The sequence below is a fragment of the Brachycentrus maculatus genome, unplaced genomic scaffold (assembly GCF_059751285.1).
Source record: "Brachycentrus maculatus isolate JH-2025_06_01 unplaced genomic scaffold, ASM5975128v1 h1tg001171l, whole genome shotgun sequence".
NCBI lineage: Eukaryota > Metazoa > Arthropoda > Insecta > Trichoptera > Brachycentridae > Brachycentrus > Brachycentrus maculatus.
In genome coordinates, this window is record NW_028281858.1 from 75590 (window position 1) to 96179 (window position 20590).

The 20590-nt window shown below is 55.3% G+C and overlaps 6 protein-coding genes across 6 annotated transcripts; 2 read left to right on the plus strand and 4 right to left on the minus strand.

Annotated features, from left to right (window-relative positions):
• Positions 1 to 731: 731 nt before the first annotated feature.
• LOC148299367 (histone H2A) lies at positions 732 to 1106 on the minus strand. The gene has a single exon (XM_088276119.1). It carries the CDS (start codon positions 1104 to 1106, stop codon positions 732 to 734), a length of 375 nt encoding a protein of 124 aa, XP_088132245.1.
• A 369-nt stretch (positions 1107 to 1475) lies between these two features.
• Positions 1476 to 1850, plus strand: LOC148299368 (histone H2B). The gene has a single exon (XM_088276120.1). The coding sequence runs from the start codon at positions 1476 to 1478 to the stop codon at positions 1848 to 1850; it is 375 nt and encodes a 124-aa protein (XP_088132246.1).
• A 2191-nt stretch (positions 1851 to 4041) lies between these two features.
• On the minus strand, positions 4042 to 8985 carry LOC148299369 (uncharacterized). Its single transcript, XM_088276121.1, has one exon. The coding sequence runs from the start codon at positions 8983 to 8985 to the stop codon at positions 4042 to 4044; it is 4944 nt and encodes a 1647-aa protein (XP_088132247.1).
• Positions 8986 to 11940: 2955 nt separating this feature from the next.
• On the minus strand, positions 11941 to 19388 carry LOC148299370 (histone H4-like). Its single transcript, XM_088276160.1, has 2 exons — positions 19146 to 19388; positions 11941 to 12333 (listed from the first exon to the last, which is right to left on the minus strand). The coding sequence occupies exons 1-2, from the start codon at positions 19386 to 19388 to the stop codon at positions 12253 to 12255; spliced, it is 324 nt and encodes a 107-aa protein (XP_088132286.1). The 3' UTR covers positions 11941 to 12252.
• On the minus strand, positions 12328 to 17022 carry LOC148299371 (uncharacterized). Its single transcript, XM_088276159.1, has one exon. The coding sequence runs from the start codon at positions 16971 to 16973 to the stop codon at positions 12885 to 12887; it is 4089 nt and encodes a 1362-aa protein (XP_088132285.1). The 5' UTR covers positions 16974 to 17022; the 3' UTR covers positions 12328 to 12884.
• Positions 19389 to 19986: 598 nt separating the features above from the next.
• On the plus strand, positions 19987 to 20397 carry LOC148299372 (histone H3). The gene has a single exon (XM_088276122.1). The coding sequence runs from the start codon at positions 19987 to 19989 to the stop codon at positions 20395 to 20397; it is 411 nt and encodes a 136-aa protein (XP_088132248.1).
• The last annotated feature ends 193 nt before the right edge of the window (positions 20398 to 20590 follow it).

Below are 20590 nucleotides of genomic sequence, written 5' to 3' on the forward strand. Positions count from 1 at the left end.
CGCCAGCAGTATGATTTTGATACTCGTAGCAGTATGATTTCGATACTTGAGTAAAAAAAAAAAAAAAATATATATAATAATAATAATAATAATAATAACTTCCAATAAATTAATATGTATTTTACTCGCGAATCAATAGTAATTTTAAACATTCAAATCACGCAAGAGTACCGGAACGTACGATTTATTAATTTCATTATCGTCTCAGCGCTGAGATCATGTCGCATTTCGTTTTAATTACCTAACGTCCAAGCGCGACACGGCTCATCATGACCCTACTCAGGCTTTGACTCTTATTAATTTCATATATTTCACGAGTGAAAATTCTAAACAAAAACACTCGCCGAGATCATCTCGTATTGACACGCGTCGTAAGTTGCGTGCGCCGGGCGCTTTACCCATCGCGCATTCATTTACTTGCGATTTTTATTCATTTCATTATCAGTGTTTCTAGCATATCATATCGGTACTACCATACTATACCACAATTCAGGTCCGCGCACACGGACGGAACGGTCCTAGCGCGCTTCGGATATATTTCTTAAATGTACATAAATAATGAGAATAGTTATAAAATCAGCGAACGGGTAACGATTGGCAATAAATACATGTGGCGGTCCTGAAAAGGACCTTTGTGTACACTACTCTGCGAGATGATGATGAAACGGGCGGAGGAGTCCGGGGAGTAGAGAGAGAAGAGTGGAGGATGAGCGGGCGCAGAATCATCATTCTTACGCCTTCTTCTCGGTCTTCTTGGGCAGGAGCACGGCCTGGATGTTGGGCAGGACGCCTCCCTGGGCGATGGTCACCCCGGAGAGCAGCTTGTTCAGCTCCTCGTCGTTGCGAATGGCCAACTGAAGATGACGGGGGATGATCCTCGTCTTCTTGTTATCCCTGGCGGCGTTGCCGGCCAACTCCAGCACCTCGGCGGCCAGGTACTCCATGACGGCGGCCAGGTACACGGGCGCACCGGCGCCGACCCTCTCGGCGTAGTTGCCCTTCCTGAGCAGCCTGTGGATACGGCCGACGGGGAACTGCAGACCGGCGCGGTTCGAGCGGGACTTTGCCTTTCCCTTCACTTTGCCTCCCTTTCCGCGACCCGACATGGCGAGTGGTCGGAGATCTGAACTGGTTCTCTGCGATATGCGAAGCGAGGATGTGCGAGCTGGAGTGCGCGCACGTTGCGACCGTCGAGAGGTGAGTCAAGTCAAGTCAATGGCGAAAACGGGCGCACACACCTTATTTACGCCCTCCGCGAAGCGCACGCAGCGCCGCCGGGACCGGTCCCGCGGGGGGACCCTCCCCTGCCGCCGGCCCGGACGGCCCGACCGGCGGCCCTGGCTGGGTGCGCCGACCGAAGTGACAAAAACGGTCGATTTTTCAGTTTGCGCCACGCACACCGCACAGTACAGACAGTCCACCGCGACTCCTCTGCTCCACTCTACGCCGCATCTATTCCGAGATAAGAAGAGACAATGCCGCCCAAGACGAGCGGAAAGGCAGCCAAGAAGTCGGGCAAGGCCCAGAAGAACATCTCCAAGGGGGACAAGAAGAAGTCGAAGCGCAGGAGGAAGGAGAGCTACGCCATCTACATCTACAAGGTGCTCAAGCAGGTGCATCCCGACACCGGAATCTCCAGTAAGGCGATGAGCATCATGAACAGCTTCGTGAACGACATCTTCGAGCGCATCGCCGCCGAGGCGTCCCGTCTCGCCCACTACAACAAGAGGTCGACGATCACCAGCAGGGAGATCCAGACCGCCGTCAGGCTGCTGCTGCCCGGGGAGCTGGCCAAGCACGCCGTCAGCGAGGGCACCAAGGCCGTCACCAAGTACACCAGCTCCAAGTAGGCGCCAGCGCCAGCGCCAGCGCGTTGAAACACGACGCGACACGCACACGGACGCGCGATATTCGTCTGCACCGAATATTGTAATCTATACACACCGACATCGTCATCATCATAATAATCATCGACATCAACAGCGCCGTCGTCGTCTACGTTAAACCATCTAATACAGCGCAATTAACAAAGGTCCTTATCAGGACCACCACACGAATAATCCAAATACTTACTGCAAATATATTATACTATAGACAGATGTGTGTGTAAATAATAACTACGATAATAGAACGAGAAGCGCAACAGTGATAAGCGCCCCGTAACGGATCGCGCAACCGGCCGCGCCGCGGTGCGCGGCGATTGCCTATCGCACGATTAGCCGGGCGTCCGATCAAAATTGTCCTTTTTTTATATAAAAAATCATATACGTACGCATGTATATTATATATATACACATTTTTTTCTCCTTCTTTTTATTTGGCCGTTGTTTCGGTTGCAAAATTGCTGTCACCTTTCGCAGTTTTTTGTTTTTGGTTTTTTTTTTTTCCCCGAGCGGAACTGCTGTGATTTTTTTTTGAGTTCTCTCTGGTCGTAACAGCTGTCACCTTCTTCTTCTTCTTCAGTTTTAGGGCGAAACAGCTGTCACCCTTTTCAGGCGAAACAGCTGTCACCCTTTTGCTGTCACTTTCATTTCTTTTATGTTTTTTTTTTTTTGACTCCCAAATTTGCGTCGCGTATTATGATATGTACATTTATATAAACATGAATACAATTCAGGAAAGGATAGAGAGAGAGAGCGAGAGTGAAAAAAAATCAATGATTTCTACGTACTATCATCGTGTGCGGATACTCCGCTCCCTTGCGGTTCTCGAAGCCGTACGATTCTATCATACTATCGTACGTACGGTGCCATATCCTCGAGGGCCTCTTCGACATGTCACCTTACCTAGTCATTTTTTTTTTTTTTTTTTTTCCCCCTTTCCTTCGCTTCTTCTTCATTCTTTATGCATACTAATATACACCTGACAACTATTCTCATTACAAATACCATTTCCGATCACCTACCGAACTCGCCCCGACATTCGACATACATACATACACATCTTCAACAGTAGATACACGTTTTTATTTTTCATATTTCATTTAATACATATTCCTATTATCACATATTGTTATTATTGTTCTTCTTCACGCGTATCATCGTCATCGTCGTCATCGTCGGTCGTACGCACCGCTACGGCGACACGAATCATCATCATCGTCGCATCTCACCCGATTATATATCATCATCATCCCGATTTCGATTTTTTTTTTTTTTTTTTTTTTTATAAGTCGATGACGTTTCACTTTTTACAGAACGAGCCTACTACTGCGCGCGGAGCTCGCGTCATTTTGCACGTAGACCGGAATCATTCATACTTATTATCGGTCTGTTTTATTCGTTCTTTCTTTTCTATTCATCTACTTCTATCATTCTCCCAACTCCTCTTTTTCCTTTCTTTATTTATATTTTTTCTAACTTCTATTCTTCTTTCTTTCACTTACGCCTTCCGATGATTCTACTACTACTACTACTACTACTATCCATCCCATTCGTGATACGATTCCTCGCAAACGACGGATCGTTATTATATTTGTGGGGCGCCAAACCTCACACTTTAGACTGTTGATAGGTGCGGTGTGACTTCTGCAGCGCTTCGCTTCTGGGGGCGTAAGTCCCAGAAGTTCTGAAGTCCTGCGGCGAGAGGTGAGAATATTTACTAGTAAATATTCTATCAAAATCCGATTCCGATGCGTAGGTCGAGGTGTGTACTGGTTCGTAGTCCGTGGTCGTAGCGATGAGTCAAGTCCAGGGGGGAGAATCCAGTAGAGTAGCGAAGGGTAGAGCGAGCGGAGAAATAAAACACCAAGTTCAGTCGTCCAGGATGGAATGATTTATTTTACAAAGGATACATACATTTATACCCATACGGAGCTAATCTGCCGGGCTAGTCCCCCTATTGCCTACGTGCGCGGCCCCCACCACTTTTCTGCTGGGTTCCCGTTGGCCCCAGCGTAAGTAGTGGGAGCCACGCCCCCTTTCCCCGCTCAGTCTGGCGGGTTTCAATATGGGGACAGCTGCTCGGACAGAGTCGCTCCGTTTTATTATCACAATACAAAATATACTAAATATATCCTAAAATGTGGTCCTTTTTCGGACCTTATTTCGTCTGGTCCGTTACACTCCCCCCGATGCCGCGTCGCGAAGTCGTCGGGGCATCTTTTTCTTCTGCAGGACCATCAGCGGGGGGATCACTCCGCAGCAGTGGGATGAGTCGTACAGCGGGGCGCACGTACTCTCCGGTTGCCGTGGTGACTCGCGCCGTCCGGACCTGGCCATCCGCTGCAAGGCGCGTTCCCGTTATTCTTCCCTTGGGCCAGTGGTTGCGCGGTGAGGCTGGGTCGGCGATGACGACCACGTCGCCGACCTGTAGTGGTTCCGCCCGCTCGAGCCACTTCCGCCTCTGCGCCATCGTTGGGAGGAACTCGCCCAGCCAGCGTCTCCAAAATTTATCTGCTAGCTGCTGGGCTATCCTCCACTGCTTCCTTAGACACACCGTCTCGGCGTCCTTCGGGTAGAAGGCTAGGTGTGCTCGTTCGCCTGCAGATCCGATCAGAAAGTGGTTCGGCGTCAGCGGGGTCTCATCTTTTGGGTCCACTGACACATGACTCAGTGGACGGCTATTCACGCTGAACTCCGCTTCCGCGAACGCTGTCTGCAATGTTTCTTCCCTCGGGGCCTGTTCCCGAAGTACGGCCGTTAGTGCCACTTTCACTGAGCGCACTAACCGCTCCCATGCACCACCCATATGTGGTGAGGACGGTGGAATGAATTCCCACCGTATCTGCATGTTGGCCAGTTCTGCATGTAGTCTGGAGTTGGCGTGGAGGTCCGCTATTGCCTCCCGCATCTCTTTATCGGCGCCGTGGAAGTTCGTACCGTTGTCGGAGTGTATCACCCTCGGCTGGCCCCTTCTGGCGGTCATCCTCCTTATGGCCTGGATAGCCGCGTCACTCGTCAGGGACGATGCCAGCTCGAGGTGCACCGCTCTCGTTGTCATGCACGTGAACAACACTCCGTACCTTTTCTCCCGGCGCCGCCCAATTGTTACCCACATCGGACCAAAATAGTCGAGCCCGCAATGTGTGAATGCTCTCATGTGGCTGGCGACTCTCGCCGGCGGTATCTGTCCCATCTGCGGGATGTTGGCCCGCCCTCGGCGCAATTTGCATGTCACGCACTTATGACCAATGCTTCTCAGGACTCTCCTCAGCTTTATGACGTAGAAGTTTTGCCGAACGTCGCTGAGGACTCTCTCTATCCCAGGGTGTCCTGCCCTCTTGTGATAGTCCTCCAAAAGGAGTTTTGTGTAGTAGTGGGTGCCGTCCAGAATTACCGGCACCCTCTGGCCTTCTGTGGCCCCTATGTATTGAAGACGCGTTCCCATTTTGATCACGTCCCGTTCGTCCATGCGATGCGCCGCGTAACGAAGATCCCTGTGATCTCCCGGCAGCATCCCAGGTGGGTCGGACCACAACTCCGACCGCTCGATGTGTTGACCTGGCATCTCCAGCCAGTCAAAGCGATGCGCCGCGCCAGAATCTAGGTGGCTCCACGGCAGCATCGGCGGGCAGGACTGCAATTCCGGTGCAAGATGCGCCTCGCGAAGATCCATATGATCTCCCGGCAGCATCCCGGGTGGGCCGGACAACAATTCCGGCCGGTCGAGAAGATGCGCCTCGCGAAGATCCATATTATCTCCCGGCAGCATCCCAGGTGGGCCGGACAACAATTCCGACTTCTCAACGTGTTGACCGGGCATCATCAGCCAGTCAAAGCGATGCGCCGCGCCAGAATCTAGGTGGCTCCACGGCAGCATCGGCGGACCGGACATCTCCGGTTCTGTGATTTGATGCGCCAAGCCACGATCCAGGTGGCCCCTCGGCAGCATCGGGGTGCCGGACAACTCCGGCCGGTTGGGGCGATGCGCCGCGCCAAGTTCCAGTTGGCTCCACGGCAGCATCCGAGTAGGGCCGGGCAGCTCCGGCCACTCAATATGTTGACCGGGCATCTCTAGCCGGTCAAGGCGATGCGCCGCGCCAGAGTACAGTTGGCTCCACGGCAGCATCCGAGTAGGGCCGGACATCTCCGGCGTGTCGTTATGATGAGCCGAGCCACGATCCAGGTGGCCTATCAGCGTCATCAGGGGGTCGGACAACAGCTCCGACCACTCAAGGCGATGCACCGCGCCACTAAACAGGTGGCCACGCGGTAGCATCGATGTGTCGGACAACAACTCCGACGTGTCGCTATGATGCGCCGCGCCACAATCCAAGCGGCTCCACGGCAGCATCGACGGTCCGGACTGCAATTCCGTCCGCTCAATATGTTGACCGGGCGTCCCTAGCCGGTCAAGGCGATGCGCCGCGCCAAAAATCAGATGGCTCCACGGCAGCATCCAAGTAGGGCCGGGCAGTCCCGGCCACTCAAAGCGATGCGCCGCGCCAAAAATCAGATGGCTCCACGGCAGCATCCAAGGTGGGTCGGACAACAATTCCGACCGCGGGACCAATTTGTAGAGGCGGCTGTGTGCTGGCAGCCGCTCCCCCCGTGCCAGGCTGTCTGTGATGCACATGGGCATCTCCGTAGCGTACCCTTTCTGAAGGTATGCTTCCATCTTCTCATGATAGGCTGCGGTAAGCTCTTTATTTCCTTTCAGCTTCCGTTCTCCGCCTTCTAGGCGGCTCAAAGCGTGTTGCCTGTTATCGGGCAACCACACGCCTTCTTCTTTCCACTGTTGTCCCATCTCCCAATGGCCATTTGGTAGGGGCTTCGATGTGGCTTGCATAATTGCTCGCACGTGCGTTATTTGCCTATCTTCACGCACGGCGCCAGTTACTCCTAAGGAGTCCACTGCGAAGTTCGATTTCACCAATTCTTCGATCTTCTTGCAGCATCCATTGTGGTGTCTTTCGGCGGTCGGATCTGGCACCACCAAACCGCTATCTCGGCCGCTCTTGCTGGCGGCCCGACTCGACACCGTATCACTTCGCTCGCGGGGATTTTGCCTTTCACTTGTAACCACGAGCGCTAAATTTTCGCCTTCCGGTGGACCGGCGACCTTTCCATGGGCTACCCAGCCCAGCAATGTCCTGGATCGCATAATCTCTTCGTCGTCGATGGTGACTTCTCGCGACACGATTATATCCGCATTGTTTTGACCGATTATCATCTTCGGTCTCACGTGTTTTACGATGTTCTCGTTGGAAATCCGCTTAATTTCCGTCCGCATACACGGCGCGCGGGGTAAATTCAAATTTCGTACGGTATTTGCACTGATAGCGTACGAGATTTCGCTATTTCCCTTTATCATCACTTGCACGCGTCGAGTGTCAACAGATTTACTGCTCCTATTTATCCCGCGGATCGAGATCGTATCACGGCGCCCGCGGGCGCCGACCCGATTGGCTATGGCATCGTCTATTAAGGTAATTGTAGAGCCTTCATCTAGTATGGCGTCGATCACTACACGACCCTTAGGCCCACTGATTTCCACTGGTATCACCTTTAATAGTACCAAATCGTTTGTTGCCATTACCCCTACGAACGCGTCGTTCGTAGGATTTCCGCCGGCGTAACTCGAACTACCGGCGGCGCTTGATTCTTGCGAAGCTTCGTGTAGGAGATTATGGTGTGAGGCTGTACACGAGCCGACACCACACTTCACTTTACTCCTACACTGGGGCATGCGATGTCTACCGTCCAGGCACCGGTAGCACAGCCCCTTCTCTCTCGCGAATTCCCTCCGAGCCGCTGTCTCCATTTTAGCGAACTCGGAGCAAGCGTTTATCTTGTGTCCTCCGCGGCCGCACTTAGCGCACTTCCTCTCCGCGGACGGACGCGATTCCGTCATGAACACTGTTTCCTTTCCACGCGTAGATTTCACCGCCTTCACCGGTTCCAAAGCGCCACATTCCGCGGCATTGTCCGCGAATCCCATCATCCAGTCTGCAAAGTCGGCAATCTTTGGTATCGCTTTTACACTTGCGCGATCGCGGACCCACATGGCGCGGAGCACCGGCCCGAGCTTCGACACAAGCTCACCGAGGGCGCCCGGCATTTCTACGTATCTACTTTTCGCGTTCGCGATCGTCACTTTCACATTTCTGACCGTCAGTGCATAGTCCACTATCTGGTCCATAGATGAATCGTTTGTCAATCGCGGAAACTTTCTCACTTGTTCAAACACTGCGTTTACCAACACTTCGGGCCGACCGAACTGCTTTTCGAGGGCGGCCATTATCTCTGCGACGTTCTTGGATTTCACCATCAATGCTTCGACTGCATCCCGGGCGCGCCCCTTCAGCGCGATCCGTAGGCGAAGCAAATTCTCGGGGTCTGAGAATCCACATAATTCCGTAGAATCCAAGAAGTAGTCGTAGAATGACGGCCAGTCAACTGGGTTGCCGGCAAACTCCGGCAGCGCCTTTCCCGCACTCTGGCGCGCAAACATAGCGCTGATGCGGGGGTCCTCGTCCTTTCTTGTTCGGTCCCTTTCACGGCGCACCGTCGAGTCATCGCGTGTACCCGTGCGCGGTTCTGCACGGCCATGTTGCTCGACCCATCTCTTTGTAGTGCGGCGTGTAGTGTCTTCATTGGCCGCCGCATCCATATCCTCTGCGGCGGAGCGCACGCTCAAGGCGCGCGGTTGTGCATCATCCTGCCGAGATGCACCCGTGATTCCATTCTGCGACGTCTCCGAGGGGGCCCGCGCTCCATACTGCGCGGGATACGGTTGCCGCGACGTCCCCGGGCCAGCCTGCGCTCCACTTTGCGCGGGCTCCGGCTGTGTCGTCGCTTTCACCGTCAAGAGAGCCATCAGCTGGCTCATCTGCTTCCGATGTTCTTCTCTTTCGCGCCGCATTTCAGCTCGCAGGTTCCGAATGGTGTCTTCGGTTCCTTTGGAGCTTTCGTGAGAGCGCGTCTCTCCATGCAGCGTGTTGTCCGCTTCCGAATCCACATCCGAAGCGGGGGCCTCGGGCTCCGAGGCGGGTCTCATTGGCTGCTCCTCGGCGTTCCTCCCAGAGCGTAGGGAGGCCGGCATCGTAGTAGCGCAGGATCAGGGTGGGCCAGCTTGTAGAAGATCACGATCCGGCTCGAAGGACCAAAAATGTGGGGCGCCAAACCTCACACTTTAGACTGTTGATAGGTGCGGTGTGACTTCTGCAGCGCTTCGCTTCTGGGGGCGTAAGTCCCAGAAGTTCTGAAGTCCTGCGGCGAGAGGTGAGAATATTTACTAGTAAATATTCTATCAAAATCCGATTCCGATGCGTAGGTCGAGGTGTGTACTGGTTCGTAGTCCGTGGTCGTAGCGATGAGTCAAGTCCAGGGGGGAGAATCCAGTAGAGTAGCGAAGGGTAGAGCGAGCGGAGAAATAAAACACCAAGTTCAGTCGTCCAGGATGGAATGATTTATTTTACAAAGGATACATACATTTATACCCATACGGAGCTAATCTGCCGGGCTAGTCCCCCTATTGCCTACGTGCGCGGCCCCCACCACTTTTCTGCTGGGTTCCCGTTGGCCCCAGCGTAAGTAGTGGGAGCCACGCCCCCTTTCCCCGCTCAGTCTGGCGGGTTTCAATATGGGGACAGCTGCTCGGACAGAGTCGCTCCGTTTTATTATCACAATACAAAATATACTAAATATATCCTAAAATGTGGTCCTTTTTCGGACCTTATTTCGTCTGGTCCGTTACAATATTAATGTATTTTTTTTTTTTTTTAATTCTATTCTTTTCTTCTATCTTTTCGCGTCTCACTCGTTCGACATGTAATCCTACGATAGCCGTTAGTAGATCGATCAATCGTTATAATTCACTAGATAATATTCGCTCCCGACCCGGAGGCAGGTCTCTCTCTCGGCCCGGACGCTCTCCGGCGGTCCGTCGGCGTTCGCGTGTGTTACGTCCGGCCGCTTCGGGGGGCCCTCGCTCCGCCACCGGAGGCCCTCCGCGGCCGGCGGACGTCTCGGACCCGGGGCCGGGTCCTGCCCGACGGGGGCGGCGCGCGCCCGGGCCGCCAGCTCGCCGGGGAGACGCATTCGCGGCCGGCTTTCGGCCGCCCAACGCTGCCGCCCTGCAGCTTTTGCGCCTCTAAACGTCCGCCGCGCCGCGGCCCGGCCCCCGGGCCGGCCGACCCGGCCGCCGGCCGACGGCGGGACCTCCCGGCCGCGGGACCCGCCGCGCTCCGCGTCCCCGGGCGGATCCGTTCGGCCGCCAGGGCGGTTTTCGTCCGGCCGCCTAAGCATAAATGACAACACTTTTCATCGGCAAAATCGACAAGCGCGCACCGACCGTCCGCGACACGGTATAAATTTTTACCGACAGGCGAGAACGAGCGCCGTCTGACGACAAATACGGGAACTAATCGTCCCCCCGCAACCGCTCTACGCTCGCTACAGAACGCAACGCAACAAGACTCGCAAGATGGCAGACACAGCAGCACCCGCGGCCGCCTCCCCCCTGCCGGCGACTCCGGCCAAGAAGGCGAAAGCGTCCGCCGCCGCCGCCTCCAAGAAGCCGAAGGCGAAGCCCTCGCACCCGAAGACGTCCGAGATGGTGAACAACGCCATCAAGGAGCTGAAGGAGCGCGGCGGCTCCTCCCTGCAGGCCATCAAGAAGTACATCTCGGCCAACTACAAGGTCGACGCGGACAAGCTGGCCCCGTTCATCAAGAAGTACCTCAAGGGGGCCGTCGAATCCGGCGCCCTGGTGCAGACGAAGGGCAAGGGAGCGTCCGGTTCGTTCAAGCTGGAGGCGAGCAAGGCGAAGGCGTCGGCCGGCGGGGCCAAGAAGAAGAGCAAGCCCGCCGCGTCCGCCGCTTCCAAGAAGCGCGCCGCCCCCGCCAAGGAGAAGAAGCCGGCCGCGGAGAAGTCATCCGCCGCCGCCGCCGCCGCGAAGAAGAAGCCCGCCAAGAAGGCGGCCGCGGCTCCCGCCAAGGCGAAGAAGGCCGCCGCCTCCCCGGCAGCCAAGAAGGCGGCCGCGAAGAAGGCCGCCCCCGCCAAGGCGAAGAGCCCGACCAAGGCGAAGAAGACCGCCAAGCCGCCCACCAAGAAGCCCAAGGCGCCGAAGCCCAAGAAGGCCGCCGCCCCGAAGGCCAAGCCCGCGGCAAAGAAGGCCGCCCCGAAGAAGTAGGGGTGGAGTCGTCTTTGTCGTCGTCGCCGCAGCAGCCGCCGTTGCATATTGTCATATTGCACAGATCACGCAGAAGAGTCAAAAAGCCCTTGTCAGGGCTACCAAACGATTCACACACACACCTATTCGGAACACGCTCAGTCGTCTTTCGTGACTTTCGTGAATTTTCATTATTATTTATTTTCATCGAAATGGGATGATTTATTAAATATCTCTCGTATACCATATACGAACTACATGCACTCCCATGCCACACGAGCGTTCACACTCCGGCCTAGAATATTTCGCTCGACAGTCATTAGTCAGCGGACGTTGCGTCATAATATAAAATATAATATATATCGATACAAAGTACAACAGTTTTTGAAAGAAAAGGCAACGCCGCGCGCGCCACCTGCAAAACTATTCACACAAACGCATCCGGATCACGCGTAGTCGGATCGTTGTCACGTGAATATGGGATGACCTACTATTAATCTCTCTCTCCTTGTATACGCGTACACTCCCACGACACGTGATTGTTTCCGGCCTGGAATCTTTCACTCGAGAGTGATTAGCGACGTTACTTACGCCCACAATATACATACATTGTATAAGTAAGTAAACTAAGTTTGAGTTCTCTCTGGTCGTAACAGCTGTCACCGTTTCCAGGCGAAACAGCTGTCACCCTTTTGCTGTCACTCTCATTTCTTTTATGTTTTTTTTTATTAAGACTCCCAAATTTGCGTCGCGTATTATAATATGTACATTTATATAAACATGAATACAATTCAGGAAAGGATAGAGAGAGAGAGCGAGAGTGAAAAAAAAATCAATGATTTGTACGCACTATCATCGTGTGCGGATACCCCGCTCCCTTGCGGTTCTCGAAGCCGTACGAGAGAGAAAAAAGAAAGAAATAAAGCAAAGCTCTATCCATCCACGTAGGTAATTGTATTGTGTTATTTAAATTTCGAAAAGCGAAAAACGGTTACGACATGGGTCGGTCAGGCAGTTGTTGGCCCTGAGAAGGGCCGTTTTTTGTTTTCAAATCGCATTCACATCGCGCGTAGCAGCGCGGTGCGGTGGTGGCGGTGGCGTGCGGGCGTCGGGACGGCCGGGGCGAATGTATCTCGCGCTGCGTGCGGTGCGGTGAAGAGCGGTGAAGAGCGGTGAAGAGCGGCGAAGATCGGCGACTTAACCTCCGAAACCGTACAGGGTGCGGCCCTGGCGCTTCAGGGCGTAGACGACGTCCATGGCGGTTGTGGGGCGCCAAACCTCACACTTTAGACTGTTGATAGGTGCGGTGTGACTTCTGCAGCGCTTCGCTTCTGGGGGCGTAAGTCCCAGAAGTTCTGAAGTCCTGCGGCGAGAGGTGAGAATATTTACTAGTAAATATTCTATCAAAATCCGATTCCGATGCGTAGGTCGAGGTGTGTACTGGTTCGTAGTCCGTGGTCGTAGCGATGAGTCAAGTCCAGGGGGGAGAATCCAGTAGAGTAGCGAAGGGTAGAGCGAGCGGAGAAATAAAACACCAAGTTCAGTCGTCCAGGATGGAATGATTTATTTTACAAAGGATACATACATTTATACCCATACGGAGCTAATCTGCCGGGCTAGTCCCCCTATTGCCTACGTGCGCGGCCCCCACCACTTTTCTGCTGGGTTCCCGTTGGCCCCAGCGTAAGTAGTGGGAGCCACGCCCCCTTTCCCCGCTCAGTCTGGCGGGTTTCAATATGGGGACAGCTGCTCGGACAGAGTCGCTCCGTTTTATTATCACAATACAAAATATACTAAATATATCCTAAAATGTGGTCCTTTTTCGGACCTTATTTCGTCTGGTCCGTTACACTCCCCCCGATGCCGCGTCGCGAAGTCGTCGGGGCATCTTTTTCTTCTGCAGGACCATCAGCGGGGGGATCACTCCGCAGCAGTGGGATGAGTCGTACAGCGGGGCGCACGTACTCTCCGGTTGCCGTGGTGACTCGCGCCGTCCGGACCTGGCCATCCGCTGCAAGGCGCGTTCCCGTTATTCTTCCCTTGGGCCAGTGGTTGCGCGGTGAGGCTGGGTCGGCGATGACGACCACGTCGCCGACCTGTAGTGGTTCCGCCCGCTCGAGCCACTTCCGCCTCTGCGCCATCGTTGGGAGGAACTCGCCCAGCCAGCGTCTCCAAAATTTATCTGCTAGCTGCTGGGCTATCCTCCACTGCTTCCTTAGACACACCGTCTCGGCGTCCTTCGGGTAGAAGGCTAGGTGTGCTCGTTCGCCTGCAGATCCGATCAGAAAGTGGTTCGGCGTCAGCGGGGTCTCATCTTTTGGGTCCACTGACACATGACTCAGTGGACGGCTATTCACGCTGAACTCCGCTTCCGCGAACGCTGTCTGCAATGTTTCTTCCCTCGGGGCCTGTTCCCGAAGTACGGCCGTTAGTGCCACTTTCACTGAGCGCACTAACCGCTCCCATGCACCACCCATATGTGGTGAGGACGGTGGAATGAATTCCCACCGTATCTGCATGTTGGCCAGTTCTGCATGTAGTCTGGAGTTGGCGTGGAGGTCCGCTATTGCCTCCCGCATCTCTTTATCGGCGCCGTGGAAGTTCGTACCGTTGTCGGAGTGTATCACCCTCGGCTGGCCCCTTCTGGCGGTCATCCTCCTTATGGCCTGGATAGCCGCGTCACTCGTCAGGGACGATGCCAGCTCGAGGTGCACCGCTCTCGTTGTCATGCACGTGAACAACACTCCGTACCTTTTCTCCCGGCGCCGCCCAATTGTTACCCACATCGGACCAAAATAGTCGAGCCCGCAATGTGTGAATGCTCTCATGTGGCTGGCGACTCTCGCCGGCGGTATCTGTCCCATCTGCGGGATGTTGGCCCGCCCTCGGCGCAATTTGCATGTCACGCACTTATGACCAATGCTTCTCAGGACTCTCCTCAGCTTTATGACGTAGAAGTTTTGCCGAACGTCGCTGAGGACTCTCTCTATCCCAGGGTGTCCTGCCCTCTTGTGATAGTCCTCCAAAAGGAGTTTTGTGTAGTAGTGGGTGCCGTCCAGAATTACCGGCACCCTCTGGCCTTCTGTGGCCCCTATGTATTGAAGACGCGTTCCCATTTTGATCACGTCCCGCTCGTCCATGTGGGGAACCAATTTGTAGAGGCGGCTGCGCGCCGGCAGCCGCTCCCCCCGTGCCAGGCTGTCCCTGTCGCCGCCGAACGCGTCCGCTTGCGACTGACGTACCCACCGGAGCTCAGCATTTTCCAGCTCCTCGGCCGTCAGTTCGCCTACTTCGCGGACGTCTCCTTGTCGGCGGCTCTTCCTTATGAAACGTAGCATCCATGCTGTCGCTCGTATCAGCCGGCTCCATGACGAGAATCTCTGAGGTACCGGCAGTGCCTCGTTTCCCGCGACGGACATCATCAAGACGTCCGCCTTTTTCTCTAATATCTTGTCGTCAGGTGTGTGGGTCGGTTCTCTTTCCCGAGGCCAGCAATCCTCTTCCTGGTTTAGGAACGTCGGGCCCCGGAACCACGTTCCTTCGGGCGACAAGTCGATGGGCGGACCGTCCCTCGTGCCGATGTCCGCCGGGTTTAATTGGGTCGGAACCCATCTCCACTCCGTGGCATTCGTTAGCTCGTCGATCTCCCCGAGTCTATTCGCCACGAAAGTGGAGAATCTTCGCGGCTCCGACCTTATCCAACATAGGACTGTCGTGGAATCAGTCCAGTAAAACGTTTTTTGCACGGCGCACTGGGTCTCGCGCCTGATGGTGGCCGCCAATCTGGCCGCCATGAGCGCACCCTGTAGTTCGAGCCGTGGAATGGACACCACCTTCAGTGGTGTCACTTTGCACTTACTACTTATGAAGGTAGTCTTGTGCCCCTCATTGGTGCATTCGGTCATGTATGCCACTGCGCAGCACGCCGTTTCGGATGCGTCGCTGAACAGATGCAATTTTCTACTGTTCCGTCGGTCGACGACCGAGCATCTGGGTATCGCGCAATTCACCCCTTTGACTTGCGCGACCCAATTTTGCCACCTCGCTTTGTGGTCTTCCCGTATCCGCTCATCCCAGTTGGTGTGTGCCCTCCACACATCCTGCAAGAGTATCTTCGAGCGGATAATCAGGCATCCGAGGAAGCCGACAGGATCGAAGATCCGCATCACCGCGCTCAGCAATCCCCTTTTTGTGGGCCAATCCTCTTCATTTTGGCTGAGCGGGTCTTCAAACTGGTACACGAATACGTCCGCGGTCGGCTTCCATGCTATACCTAGCACCCTCCCGGTGTATTCGCCACTGATATCCGTTGTTGTGTGGGCTTCTTTGATGCTTATAGGTGTGGCTGACGCGGCGCGCGCTTCCTTCGGCACTGAACGGAGAACCCCGTGTCCGTTACTCGCCCAATTCATCAGGCGGAAGCCGCCCCTCCGGAGCACCTCGGATACTTCCCGGACCATCTTCTCTGCGGTAGCGGCATCTTCCACCGCGTCCAAGTAGTCGTCCATGTAGAATTTCGACTTGCACGCCGCTACCGCTTCCGGGAACTCCTTCTGGCTCCTGTCAGCCACTGCATTGCGCACGTACTGCGCGCTGCTCGGTGAGCACGCGGCTCCAAACGTCATCGACGTCATCTTGAATGTTCGTGGTGCCTCCTCGGGCCTCTTTCTCCACAAATAGAGTTGCGAGCGTTGATCCTCTTCCCTTATTTTTATTTGGAGGAACATTTCGCATATATCTGCCGCGAGCGCTATTTTTCCCTCTCGGAACCGGAAAATGTTGCCCAATAGCGAAGACAACAGATCCGGTCCCGCCATTAATTTGTCGTTGAGGGACGTGCCTTTGTATTGGCTCGCGGCGTCGAAAACCACCCTAATCTTGGTGGGTTTTTTAGGGTTTACCACCGCAAAGTGCGGCAAGTACCACTGCCTGGGTACTCTAACAGCCGCTTCACTTGCGGGAACCTCCGTAGCGTACCCTTTCTGAAGGTATGCTTCCATCTTTTCATGATAGGCTGCGGCAAGCTCTTTATTTCCTCTTAGCTTCCGTTCTACGCCTTCTAGGCGGCTCAAAGCGTGTTGCCTGTTATCGGGCAACCACACGCCTTCTTCTTTCCACAGCAGTCCCGTCTCCCAATGGCCATCTGGTAGGGGTCTCGATGTGGCTTGCATAATTGCTCGCGCGCGCGTCATTTGCCTATCTTCACGCACGGCGCCAGTTACTCCTAAGGAGTCCACTGCGAAGTTCGATTTCACCAATTCTTCGATCTTCTTGCAGCATCCATCGTGGCGTCCTTCGGCGGTCGGGTTCGGCACCACCGAACCGCAATCTCGGCCGCTCTCGCTGGCGGCCCGACTCGACACCGTATCACTTCGCTCGCGGGGATTTTGCCTTTCACTTGTAACCGCGAGCGCCAATTTTTCGCCTTCCGGTGGACCGGCGACCTTTCCATGGGCTACCCAGCCCAGCAATGTCCTGGATCGCATAATCTCTTCGTCGTCGATGGTGACTTCTCGCGACACGATTATATGCGCATTGTCTTGACCGATTATCATCTTCGGTTTCACGTTTTTTACGATGTTCTCGTTGGAAATCCGCTCGATTTCCGTCCGTATACACGGCGCGTGTGGTAAATTTAAATTCCGTACGGTATTTGCACCGATAGCGTACGAGATTTCGCTATTTCCCTTGATCATCACTTGCACGCGTCGAGTGTCCGCGGGTTCCCTGCTTCCATTTATCCCGCGGATCGAGATCGTACCGCGGCGCCCGCGGGCGCCGACCCGATTGGCTATGTCATCGTCTATTAAGGTAATTGTAGAGCCTTCATCTAATATGGCGTCGATCACTACACGACCCTTAGGCCCACTGATTTCCACTGGCATCACCTTTAATAGCACTAAATCCTTTGTTGCCATTACCCCTACGAACGCGTCGTTCGTAGGATTTCCGCCGGCGTAACTCAAACCACCGGTGGCGCTTGATTCTTGCGAAGCCTCGTGTAGGAGTTTATGGTGAGAGGCTGTACATGAGCCGACACCACACTTCACGTTACTCCTACACTGGGGCACGCGATGTCTACCGTCCAGGCATCGGTAGCACAGCCCCTTCTCTCTCGCAAATTCCCTCCGAGCCGCTGTCTCCATTTGAGCGAACTCGGAGCAAGCGTTTATCTTGTGTCCCCCGCGGCGGCACTTAGCGCACTTCTTTTCCGCGAACGGACGCGATTCCGTTATGAACACCGTTTCCTTTCCACGCGTAGATTTCACCGCCTTCACCGGTTCCAAAGCGCCACACTCCGCGGCATTGTCCGCGAATCCCATCATCCAGTCTGCAAAGTCGGCAATCTTTGGTATCGCTTTTACACTTGCGCGATCGCGGACCCACATGGCGCGGAGCACCGGCCCGAGCTTCGACACAAGCTCACCGAGGGCGCCCGGCATTTCTACGTATCTACTTTTCGCGTTCGCGATCGTCACTTTCACATTTCTGACCGTCAGTGCATAGTCCACTATCTGGTCCATAGATGAATCGTTTGTCAATCGCGGAAACTTTCTCACTTGTTCAAACACTGCGTTTACCAACACTTCGGGCCGACCGAACTGCTTTTCGAGGGCGGCCATTATCTCTGCGACGTTCTTGGATTTCACCATCAATGCTTCGACTGCATCCCGGGCGCGCCCCTTCAGCGCGATCCGTAGGCGAAGCAAATTCTCGGGGTCTGAGAATCCACATAATTCCGTAGAATCCAAGAAGTAGTCGTAGAATGACGGCCAGTCAACTGGGTTGCCGGCAAACTCCGGCAGCGCCTTTCCCGCACTCTGGCGCGCAAACATAGCGCTGATGCGGGGGTCCTCGTCCTTTCTTGTTCGGTCCCTTTCACGGCGCACCGTCGAGTCATCGTGTGTACCCGTGCGCGGTTCTGCACGGCCATGTTGCTCGACCCATCTCTTTGTAGTGCGGCGTGTAGTGTCTTCATTGGCCGCCGCATCCATATCCTCTGCGGCGGAGCGCACGCTCAAGGCGCGCGGTTGTGCATCATCCTGCCGAGATGCACCCGTGATTCCATTCTGCGACGTCTCCGAGGGGGCCCGCGCTCCATACTGCGCGGGATGCGGTTGCCGCGACGTCCCCGGGCCAGCCTGCGCTCCACTTTGCGCGGGCTCCGGCTGTGTCGTCGCTTTCACCGTCAAGAGAGCCATCAGCTGGCTCATCTGCTTCCGATGTTCTTCTCTTTCGCGCCGCATTTCAGCTCGCAGGTTCCGAATGGTGTCTTCGGTTCCTTTGGAGCTTTCGTGAGAGCGCGTCTCTCCATGCAGCGTGTTGTCCGCTTCCGAATCCACATCCGAAGCGGGGGCCTCGGGCTCCGAGGCGGGTCTCAGTGGCTGCTCCTCGGCGTTCCTCCCAGAGCGTAGGGAGGCCGGCATCGTAGTAGCGCAGGATCAGGGTGGGCCAGCTTGTAGAAGATCACGATCCGGCTCGAAGGACCAAAAATGTGGGGCGCCAAACCTCACACTTTAGACTGTTGATAGGTGCGGTGTGACTTCTGCAGCGCTTCGCTTCTGGGGGCGTAAGTCCCAGAAGTTCTGAAGTCCTGCGGCGAGAGGTGAGAATATTTACTAGTAAATATTCTATCAAAATCCGATTCCGATGCGTAGGTCGAGGTGTGTACTGGTTCGTAGTCCGTGGTCGTAGCGATGAGTCAAGTCCAGGGGGGAGAATCCAGTAGAGTAGCGAAGGGTAGAGCGAGCGGAGAAATAAAACACCAAGTTCAGTCGTCCAGGATGGAATGATTTATTTTACAAAGGATACATACATTTATACCCATACGGAGCTAATCTGCCGGGCTAGTCCCCCTATTGCCTACGTGCGCGGCCCCCACCACTTTTCTGCTGGGTTCCCGTTGGCCCCAGCGTAAGTAGTGGGAGCCACGCCCCCTTTCCCCGCTCAGTCTGGCGGGTTTCAATATGGGGACAGCTGCTCGGACAGAGTCGCTCCGTTTTATTATCACAATACAAAATATACTAAATATATCCTAAAATGTGGTCCTTTTTCGGACCTTATTTCGTCTGGTCCGTTACAGCGGTGACGGTCTTCCTCTTGGCGTGCTCGGTGTAGGTGACCGCGTCCCTGATCACGTTCTCGAGGAACACCTTCAGGACGCCGCGCGTCTCCTCGTAGATGAGACCGGAGATGCGCTTGACGCCGCCTCGGCGGGCCAGACGGCGGATGGCCGGCTTCGTGATGCCCTGGATGTTATCGCGGAGGACTTTCCTGTGTCGCTTGGCGCCTCCTTTCCCCAGACCTTTTCCTCCCTTTCCGCGACCGGTCATCTTCTCTGCGTGTGGTCTTCTTTTCGGTTACAGTAGTCGCTGCTCGCACGGTGCTCTACCGTGCGTGTGTAGGATTCGTGTGGCGTTTTTCGCCGGCCGGGGCCGCTTTTATGCACCAGACGTGCGCCCGCGTCTCCCCTCGCCGCCGAGCGATCCGACAGCTACGACGACACGCGCGCCGTCTCACTCTCGCGCGCGAGCAGCGAGGGCGAGAGGCGAGAGGATCGGCGCGACTCGGTATCGCGTCACGCGAATATATGTCTCAGTTTGTTATATGCATAACATTATTCCAGGCTAGGTTTTGAGTGTTTTTCGTAATTTTTCTGCATGCACATTTCTCCGGGGAGGATGCGATTGTTTCTCCACTCTATCTCCCGTCTCGCTTCACCGTCGAGCCCGTCCCGTCCCGTCCCGTCCCGTCCCGTCCCGTCCCGTCCCGTCCCCTCCGTCCCGCCCGACCGCCCGGCGGTTGGGAATATTCGAATCGGCCAATGGCGTCGGCCCATCCCCCCCCACGGGGGAGACGGTATTTTCGATAAATATGACGCGCCCGGGAAATTTTTCCGAATAGAGAGAAGAATCCTACTCAGCTACAGCCATGGCACGTACGAAGCAGACCGCTCGCAAGTCCACCGGGGGCAAGGCGCCCAGGAAGCAGCTGGCCACGAAGGCGGCCCGCAAGAGCGCCCCGGCCACCGGCGGCGTGAAGAAGCCCCATCGCTACAGGCCCGGCACGGTCGCGCTCAGGGAGATCCGCCGCTACCAGAAGAGCACCGAGCTGCTGATCCGCAAGCTCCCCTTCCAGCGCCTGGTGCGCGAGATCGCCCAGGACTTCAAGACCGACCTCCGCTTCCAGAGCTCGGCCGTCATGGCCCTGCAGGAGGCGAGCGAGGCCTACCTGGTCGGCCTCTTCGAGGACACGAACCTGTGCGCGATCCACGCCAAGCGCGTCACCATCATGCCCAAGGACATCCAGCTGGCCAGGCGCATCCGAGGCGAGCGCGCCTAAGCGAGCTCTATGCGACGAGACGCGGCACGGATTTTCGGTCGGTCGGTCGATCGGTCTGATTGACTAACACGCAGTACAGTGGTATCGGGCGGCCGTCACCTCGACCCGTTCCGATCGGTCGATCGATTCGAATAAAAATGGTCCTTTTCAGGACCGCATACACCTTAATCATCCACAATCGAATTCGCCAGCA